Here is a 9,891-nt window from a genome sequence, read left to right as displayed (position 1 = left end):
AGGTCAGTGGGTCTCTGCCTCTGTGCACCTGGTCCTCTGGAACATGAGCTGGCGCTCTGCTCTGCAAATGCTGCCAAGTCCGAAGGCATAGCGTGCAAATCTATTTTTTCTGGAGTCTTGTTGAAAAGCCATGACTGGCATTCTAGAGACCAGGTCTGGGTATCAGCTGCATATCACTGGAATGGATGGTATCAGTGGTGCAGGCAAACCAGAGCTTCAGACAGACCCTCTCATGTAAGTGAACAGTCAGATTTGCATTGCAATGTAGGAACTTCGAGGCCAATATCATTACCAAAATAATTTTATTTGCTTGGGAAATTATTACAATTAATTTGCATTACTTAATCATGTGCCCATAGATGGGTGAGAGGTCAGAAACCAGTCAAGAGCCATATTCAGGTAATAGTAGTATTCAGATTTCCCAAGGTTAATCAGGATGTTTATTGCATGTTGAGAGCTCATAACTAGGTCAAGAACCAACACACACAGACCTTTAGTCAAATTCTGCAGCCCAGGGAGACCAAATCTTCCACCCCAGTGGGAGGTAATGCTGGATCACTAGGATAAAAGTCACATGGGACACTCTGCAAAACAATTATAAAGGCAGCTGTTGGCAGAACCAAAGACTTTATTCCCAACTAATGCTGTTTACATGACGGCTACCCTTAGTCAGGAAGGGGGCATCATTGCTGGGGATTCCCTATTCTATTATTTAGCAAACAGACACCTCCTCACTGCACAGCGCTTGTGGATACACATGCCCTGTTTGGTGAATCTGTCATTCTGTAGAACTGCTGAGTGTGTGCTTAGGTACAGAGCTGGCCAAGACACGAAGCTATTCTCTAGAGAGAAGATATGCACAGCAAATCTGTCGTTTGGGAGAACATTGCTACAGGGTTCACCTTTACCTTAATCCAAAGTACTTCTTGGATTTCACGATGAGGACTGCCTTATGGTTGACTGGCATCATGGATGAAGAGCTACCTGGAGCACAGACTGAGGAGGTGGCTGGCACAGGTGCCCGGGAAAATAAAATGGACCCAGAAACGGGCAGTCAGGCAGTCAGGAGATGTGTTGTCCCAAAGCAGTGTTCCTGCTGGTCCTGGGCCCCTGCCTCCACTTCTCTGCGTGGATTGATACTAATGACTCCATTTGTACCAGGGAGCAAAAGCCATCACAAGGTTACACAATCATTGCCCAAGCTTAAAGGAAATAAAAACTGGAATGTGACTATTTGCCCTGTTTTTCACAATTAGATAACACCCCCTTAGCTTGGTATTCAATAAGTTATCAAAGCATTTACAGAGTCCTGAGCCCAGAACTTGCTGTTTAGTTTTTCTAAGAGTTGTAAAATTGAGCTGTTGTCTTCCTGCATATACAGAGCATTGCTCTCTCCATTTGTGTCACAGGCAAATAGACCAAGGCAGCTAAGATGTTCTTAGTTGGTCTCTCTTAGATGGTCCAAGGTTATCCCAAAGGCATTTCCTAAAGAGTCTTCAGCAAAGTTCTTAAAAGCAGAGGGGCCACATATTTTATGTTTTCCTAGAGGGCACAGCCAATTAATACTCACGGGCAGAAGTGAAATGAATGCCAGCGGATTCCAGCAACTAGGTTTCTGTTCCCTTCATCTGTAAAGTGGATGTGATTGTTCTCTTCGGGGATTTTTCGTGGAAATTAGGGTGAGATAGTTAATATGAAGTACCGAACATGGTGCCTGGCATGTTATTAGTGATCAAAAAGTTCCTTTCTTCTTTGCAATGTGGAATCCACTGTCACTGAGGTTGGGAACTCATCAGACACAGACATCCATCTCCTGATTACAGAGGAAGCTTCTAACTGCTACATTCTAAGCACCCAGAGTAAGCTTGGACTTCAAACCCATGAGGACACCCCCAATTCTAAGACTGTCTATACTATATAAAGATGACTCATGGTTTTCAAAGTCATTTTTATTTATATGGAATAACAGGCCAAATTTTTTTTTTTAAAAAAAGCATGGGTGGGTGTAAGGGAACACGTAAGTTTGGAAAACCAGGTTAAGTGAAATTAAATAGCCAGTGTCCCCTTCATAAGCTCTGATCAAGGATTTCCTTTACGTTAACTCTCCTACTGTGGGTATTTCACTTCTCAGCGGGTTGTAGGCCCTGGACCTGGGTGCAGCATTTTAAATTATCACCTCTGAAGGAAATGTTGCCTGGCTGGGGAAGAGGTGGCTCACCCTGGCAAGCCAGTGTGTTGACCAGGATCCCTGAGAGCTGACAGCATTCAGAAATGGGTACCCCAAGTATTTGCAGGTGATGCTGGTCTAGGATACTAATATAGTGGGACAGCAATGACACAAACACATGTGTGGTATAAAATGTGCCAATCATATCTGCTCCCCCATTCAATGTGCTAACATGTGTATGAGCCCTTGGCACTGTCACATAATAGAAGCTGCATGTTTTTAACTCTCATGCTCACCAGCCTGGGCCAATGATGCCCCCAACGGGAAGCAGCCTCAATGATAGGGTTTGGCTGTGTCCCCACCCAAATCTCATCTTGAATTGTAGCTCCCATAATTCCCATGTGTTGTGGGAGGAATCATGGGGGTGGGTCTTTCCCATGCTGTTCTCGTGATAGTGAATAAGTCTCACGAGATCTGATGGTTTTATAAATGGGAGTTCCCCTGCACACTCTCTCTTTCCTGCTGTCATGTAAGACGTGTCTTTCCTTCTCCTTGCTTTTCACCATGATTGTGAGGCCTCCCCAGCCATGTGGAACTGTGAGTCAATTAAACGTCTTTCCTTTATAAATTACCCAGTCTAAGGTATGTCTTTACTAGCAGCATGGGAACAGACTGATACACTCAATATGCCCCTTTCTCCAACAAGCTGTCCCAAACCATCTGTAGGAAGGGCCTTGGGTGGTTTTTTAGTTGTTTCTGTTTGTTTTTAATTTCCAGCTTACTGTCGAATGATACTTTGTAAAATTCAATAAAAAATAAATTACTAGAGCAATACAATTAACAAAGACATACCAAATACAATCAGGACAAAAATACAAGCTCCCTTAAAGAGGCCACAGAAATATTCTGAAGACCATCCCACTTCTCTTACAGATGGGGAACTAAGGGACCTGCCCCCATTGCATAGCTGGTCAGAGGCAGCTCCTCTGGCTGAAGCAAGCTAGGTGCTTTGGCCCAAGCCCTAGCCCTGACCCCAACCCAAGATCCAGCCCCAGCCCCTGCCCCGGCTCCAGCCCCAGCCCCAGCCCCAGCCCCAGCCCCAGCTCGAGGCCTGGCCAAGTTCTCCTTCTCATCCTTCCCGGAAGACGAGGGGGAGGAGAATGAGGCATTGGCCTCAGGTGCAAAATTTAAGGGGGGGCCAAAAACTCAGTCACCAAGATAAAGAATATGTAATGCAATATATTTCTAAACATTAGAATTTTACACAAAGCATCAGTAACAGTGCTGAGCCGAGCAATATTGGCACCGGAGGCAAAAGGCAGAATCAGTGACACTGTCAGAGCTTTACTTAAAGTTTTGGCCTTTTGTTCAGCACAGATTTTACTGCATTATGTTGAGAAGGAGGTCATAGGTAGGGCATAGAGAAAGAGTGAATGTCAGGGGTCATTATATGGACAACGTCGCGTGGGCCCGCGACATTTAGCTCCTGGCTAAAATAACTGTGCACACCAGAGGGAGGGGAAGACAGGGGTTTTCAGAAAACACCTCAAATCAAAACAATTACTGTATTCCTTCCACTCTGAGACTCCACCAGTCAGAAGATATGTGATCAATTTGTTAATGTATCTCTAGAAGGAAAAAAATGGCAGGTAAGCTTCTTCTGACATCATCTATAAGCAACCCCCATAATTCAGAAATATTCACATATAGAACCCTGAAGGGAAAAATCCCAAATTGTTTTTTCCTCTCCTCTCACACTATGACAATCATCAACGTGGAAGGTTCGTGTCACCCTATGTGTGTGTTGGGGGGTTCTCCCCACCGCCAAGCAAGCAATCAGTTCCGCAGGAAACACCAGGGTGTCTTCCAACTCATTTCTGACACTGTCTACCTGGAGATAGTGGCAGATCCCACAGGTTGAGGGCTCAGTCCCCAAGGCACCCCACCCCCATCCCACTTCGCACAGCAGTTGCAAGTCCAGGCATCCGGAGCTTCTGACCGACAGGCTGGGCTCTCAATTGGGGTTCCCACAACCCCCTCTCAGGTTTATTAATTTGCTAGAGTGGAACACAGAACTCAGGGAAATGTACATTTACTGGTTTATTATAACCCATATTACCAAGAACACAGATGACGGGATGTACAGGGAGAACAGGCACGGAGTTTCCATGCCCTTCCCAGGCACCCCGTCTTCCAGCAGCCTCCACATGTCCAGGGATCCAGAAGCCCCCAAACCCAGACCTCTTGGGCTTCTTACGGAGACTTCATTGGACAGACACGATTGACGACCATGCAGAAATGTGATCGAACAAAAAGGTATGATCTAATAGTGACTGAGTAAGTGTGGACACCCAACAAGGCCTGCCTATTCCGACCGTTATTGGCCTTTCCGTGCAGGATTTCTTCCTCTCGGGAACGGGGCAGGACCCCTTCTGAATAGAGGGTCTTAAGTCCCACAATCAGAAAGATGAGGGAGGATTAGAGTCCTGCCTTAGGCTGGTGAGGTGGTGAAGGAGGGCAGGGGAAGTTCAGAGGAGATTGTTTCCTGGGGCGTCTGAGGCCTAAAGCGCCCCAACATTATAACAAGAGACTGTGATGAGGGCGACGAGAGTCCTAAGCCAGGAACCCTGGACAAAACCCAGAATTTATACCTCGTCATGTCACAAGGACCAAAAAAATTAAAAATTAAAAAAAGGCTCTTAAAATGCAGGCAATACAGTAAAATGTTTTAATTTAGGAAGCACGAAAGTCTTTGTTCCAACAAAATTAACTCAGAGAACAAATTATTTTACATATGTATACAGATCAATCAACAAAAATACATGTTATAACAATTGCTAAACACTGTCCATAAAGAAAACATTTCAAATGAGAAGCGCCATCGCGGTTTTCTCCTTCTGGGTCGCCCAGTGGAATGAGGGCCCTCGCCAGGGGCTCTTCCCAGACGTCTCTTCACACCAACCGGCTTCCTTCTGATGGCCCCATTTTCCTTTAAAACCAGTTCTCATCAAATAGGGTGTTTTATGCACCCTGGCAAATGATCATTTTGACAAGGATTAAAACTGTAAGCTAAACAGATGACACAAATGACAATTGGGAATAATTTTTAGTGGGGACAGAGGCTAAATACTACCCCCTCCCCTTTTCTACTTCTAACCAATATCTTGAGCATTCAGTGGGACAATACAGTCTTGCTGGGTCTCTTGAAATCCTCTAGCAAGAAGCCAGCCAGGAGAAGACCCAGAAGTCCCACACCTGTGGGGCCAGGATGGCTGCTTGGTTGCTGGTCCCACACCTGTGGGGCCAGGATGGCTGCTTGGTTGCTAAACCCAGACAGGGTCCTTCCAGAGCATCTGCCCCTGTCAGGCTCTGTCTCGAGAATGGGGATCTTCCAGGCTGGCTTCATTCTGGACCAGAGAGCAGAGGAGAAGGAGAAAGAATATAAACCCACCCCTATGAGCCAGGGAACCACCCAAGCTGTAACGATTTTGTGCAAGCTGCTTGGAAAAGCCGCCCGGCAAGCAGCTGAAAGGAAGGATGCTTCTCCCTGCGTGGGCGCACGCCTGCTTCCTAAGAGATGATCCTTTGGGTGGGCTGATCATGCCTCCTCCTCTGGGGAGGGAGTCCTGCGAAAGCACGCACCTCAAAAGGAGTAAAGGCCCTATGGTGTCCCCAAAGCGACCCCTGTCGCGTTCTTTCTGCGGGTGGCCTCCCTGCGTTACTGATTACTCGGAGCGGCTGAGCTGACGTCAGCATCCTGGGAGCGCCAATGACCTTTGGGGTCATCACATCCTCAGAAACTAGAGCAGGAGGGGAAGCGACCCCCAAGCCAGCACTCCCCCTACTTTCCACCAGGGAGCCGAGGTCGCGCCATCCTGGGGCGCATCTGGGGGTGGGGGACACACCAGCCCCCTCCCCCAACCCCTCTAGGGCCCTCGGCAGCAGGCGGTACTGGATGCCCACCCGGGGCTCTAAAGGACCTGGGCCGCACCGGGAACCCTCTCCCGGGTCTTCGAGACCTCCCCTTCTCCCAATTCTTTCCGCAGTCTCAGGAGCCCCACGTTTCCCGCGGCGTGGGGACACGCACTTACCGCGGATCCACTGCGCAAACCTTGATGAACCTGAAAAAAGCAGGGTGGAGTGGGGTGGGGTGAGGGTGGGGGTGGCGAGACCCTGCTCACACCCAGCGCCACGCACCGCTCTCTGGGCGGGTTCGAGTGCGCGCACCGGGCGGGGCGGGACCCGGGGGCTGCGGTGTTTCGCGAAGCACGTGCTACTTCGCGCGCAGCGCCCCCGGAGACTGTGGGCTTCCTCGCTGCCTGGTCTGCGGCAGGGCGGGGGCGGGGGCGTGTTTCAAAGGGTAGGGCACACAGTGAGACGCCCGGAGGCGGGATGGCTCCGAAACCAGCTCGCAGCGAGTCCCGAGCGGCTGCGGCCGCCGCGGGGGTCTGGGCGCGGCGACGAGGGCGGCGTGGGGCGACGGGGAGCGGGACGGTGGCGCTGCACGCCGCGCACTTCCTGTTCAACACGCGCCGCCTCCCACCACCCGCGCTCCCCGAGCTTGCGTCGGTGCCAGGCCCGGCCCCTCACTGTCCCCTTGCGGTCCCCTGGGGCCGCGGCGCGGCGGGGGGCGAGGAGCGGGCGCCCTGCCCTTCTTGGCCCGCTGGGCTCCGGGCGCCCCCTCCGGCGCGCAGGGCCGCGAGCGCCGCCGCCAGAACTTCTGCCAGCGGCCGCCCGTAGCCCAATTGCGCAGAGGGCTCGCCTTGCACCTCCTCTTCCCCCGCCGCCCTCCCTCTCGCCCAGAAAGGAGGACGGACCCAGCTGCAGGCTCCGAGCTGGTTTATTCTGCGGCCGAGGATTACATTTATGCACGAACGGTCTTACTGGCTCCAGATTCCCCACTTGGGCACAGGCATAGGAGGCTTGTTTTCCAAATTGCTGGTTTTAATTGCACCTGCCTTTCAGATTACCTCTGGGAATCTGTGGGAGGAGCCGAGAGGGTGGAAAATGTTTCTTCGCTTTGCAAAAGGAAGAAAACTTTGTCACCCAGCGGGAGACCTCAGCCACGAGTAACCCGGGGAGACACCAGAACCGGGACGGGCTTTGACTGATTTGCCTGCGAGGGTTCCGTAGGAAAGGACGCTTGAACTCGGCGCTTCGGCGGCGGCGGCGGCGGCGCGAGTTCCCTGCTCACCCTCCCTCTCCGCGGAAGTCCCCACGAGGTGGCTTCAGGGTGTAACAGAGCGCGCGGCTCCAGTCCGAAGGCAGCGGCCGGGGGAGGGAAGGAGGGGACCGAACCCCCGAGGAGTTTCCCAGAATCAACTTCTGGTTAGAGTTATGGGAAGCGCGGTTATGGACACCAAGAAGAAAAAAGATGTTTCCAGCCCCGGCGGGAGCGGCGGCAAGAAAAATGCCAGCCAGAAGAGGCGTTCGCTGCGCGTGCACATTCCGGTGAGTCCCAGCACTCGGTCCCCTGCTCCCCAGCCCTCCTGTCGCTCCCGTCCCCGGCGCCGAAGCGGTTAACGCTGGACGCCCCGCGCGCGCCGTGCGTGCCCCTCCTGTCACTTCGGGCGGCTTGGGGAAAGGGTAGAGGGACAGGGCCCGAGCTGGGCTGGCGGAGCCGGGGCTCAATCTCTCTCTCTGCCCGCGTGCAGCCCGGGCTGGGGCTCCGCCTGGGGCGGGGGCTGGGCGGCTGCAGACTAGAGGGGGCGCCGGGCGCGGCTGGTGGGCGGCTGGGCGTAGCCCGGTATCCAGCCGGGTGCGGGTGCGGGGGGCGGTGCGTTGTGTTGTTTTGCTGAAAAGGGACGGTGTGGACTGCGCTCCGGGGAGGTGGAGCCCGCGCTCGGCTGCTGGAGACGGAGGGAGGGGAGGGGCGGTGGGTGGGGAAAGCAGCGGGGCGGGGGTTGGGGGGAGCTGTGTAGCCGCGCCTTCCAATGCACCGCCTCCGCTCCAGTTTCCCTCGGGGCGTTTCTGGGCCTGGAGCGGGGGTCTCCTCTGCCGCCGTTCCCTTCCCCCGCCCCGGGAGTGTACTTTGGGTCTCTATGGTATTTGGGGGCTCGGAGCTCCCTAATCCGTGCAGGCTGCATTGAACTTCAGCCCCGTCCGCGCCAGCCGCCCGGGAGGACATTGGCGACTCGGATCTGCCTGCGGCTTCACTTTGTCCAGCCAGAGGGGCGGCGGGCCGGGTGGTGGTTCTCTCTTCGGAAGGCGCCCCGGTAGCCTGCGGCCACTGTTCCTCGCCTCCCCGTAGCGGGGTAGGGTGGTGGGAGGTGTGGCCCACTGGGTCACACCCTCCGCCTCAGCCAACCAAGTAAATGTTTGTGTACACACACACACACACACACACACACACACACCCCCCAGAGTGCTCCGTGGAGAAAGTTATTTTGCTCTCCCGGGGCAGGGTGGGAGTGCGCAGTGAATGGGCTATCCGGACCCCTCATTAAAGCTAATCCTTCCCGACAGGGTCAGGCGCAGCTGGCATGGCCGAGGCAGGCCACTCACTTCCCACTGTGAATCCCAGGGCGCACTGCCCCGTGTTTGCTGAGCCACCCTTCTTTTAGACGCCCGGCTAAGGTTCTCCTGTGTAAACTCCGGCCCACACGTGCCTAACGCTTGGGTGAAGAGGGTGGAGTCCAGGGGCGGGTCTCCAGACGCCTGATGCCAAGTAGCCCCACAGGGGCCCTGGGCCAGCCCTCCCTGGCTGGAAAGCTCTAGGGCAGGAAACTTGGACCCCTGGCTGCTGTGTGGCCCCCACGGTGGTGACTCGATTATGCAGGAATAAGTGTTCTATTTGAAAATGAAACATTCTTGTTTACATCTCTCATGTAAGACATTTAAAACCATGTTCGTGAGTTAAAAGTTAGATGTTGCTGCCACAAACCTCTTAAACAGTGATCACTTGAGCTAACCGTGTAACTACTCTTTCTCCCATTTGTCAAATGCAGGAAATAATACCCATTTTTCCTGCTTTATACGGATATTGAAATAAAGTAATTCATGGGAAAACTCTTTTTTGTTGTTTTTTTTTTTTTGTTTTGAGTCAGGGTCTCACTCTGTTCCGCAGGTGGGAATGCAGTGGTGCAATCATGGCTCACTGCAGCCTCAATCTCCCCAGGCTCAAGTGATCCTCCCACCTCAGCCTCCTGAGTAACTGGGACTACAGGCATGTGCCACCACACCCATCTAATTTATTTATTTTTTTTGTAGACATGAGGTTTTACCATGTTGCCCAAAGCTGGTCCACATGGGCTGGGCTCGAGCGACCCGCCCACCTTGACTTCCCAAAGTGCTGGGATTACAGGCGTGAGCCATCACACCCATCCCGGGAAAACTCTTGACAAGTGTAAAGTGTCCTATAAATATATGGCTTATACATATACATATACATCAGACACCTAGTTTTTAAAAAAAATATATAGAGAGAAACAAGAACATGCCATTGTCCAGTGGTTGGGCCATTTTGTGTGGCAGCCACATGGTGAGGCTGGTTCCAAATGCAGGGTGTGATGTGTGGGCGTGCCCGTGGGGTGGTGCCAGCGATATGTGAGACAAAATCCAGAACCAGAAAAAGGATTGTGAGGCCAGGCCGTGAACGTCGAAAAGCCATGTTATAGTTGGGGTCCTCGGACCACCCTTCTTGCTGCCAGTGGTGACTTTGGCAGCTTTTCATAATGTTCTTGGCATGAGCCAGCCCACCGCGAAAGTAGTATTCATTCAGTTAT

General features: G+C 52.5%; 1 protein-coding gene across 4 annotated transcripts in view; it reads left to right on the top strand.

Annotated features, from left to right (window-relative positions):
- Positions 1-6,829: 6,829 nt before the first annotated feature.
- The window catches only part of PRKAG2 (protein kinase AMP-activated non-catalytic subunit gamma 2), a 320,167-nt gene continuing 317,105 nt past the window's right edge, over positions 6,830-9,891 (top strand). For all 4 annotated transcript variants that reach the window (XM_034965286.3, XM_034965280.3, XM_034965285.3 and 1 more), the window contains exon 1: positions 6,830-7,618. In XM_034965286.3, the coding sequence (XP_034821177.1) occupies positions 7,505-7,618 (114 nt within the window). In that variant the 5' untranslated portion in view covers positions 6,830-7,504. The remainder of the gene's footprint in view (positions 7,619-9,891) is intronic.

This window comes from Pan paniscus, chromosome 6 (genome assembly GCF_029289425.2).
Source record: "Pan paniscus chromosome 6, NHGRI_mPanPan1-v2.0_pri, whole genome shotgun sequence".
NCBI lineage: Eukaryota > Metazoa > Chordata > Mammalia > Primates > Hominidae > Pan > Pan paniscus.
The sequence above is the reverse complement of the archived record's forward strand: the minus strand, read 5'-3'. Positions and strand labels throughout refer to the sequence as shown.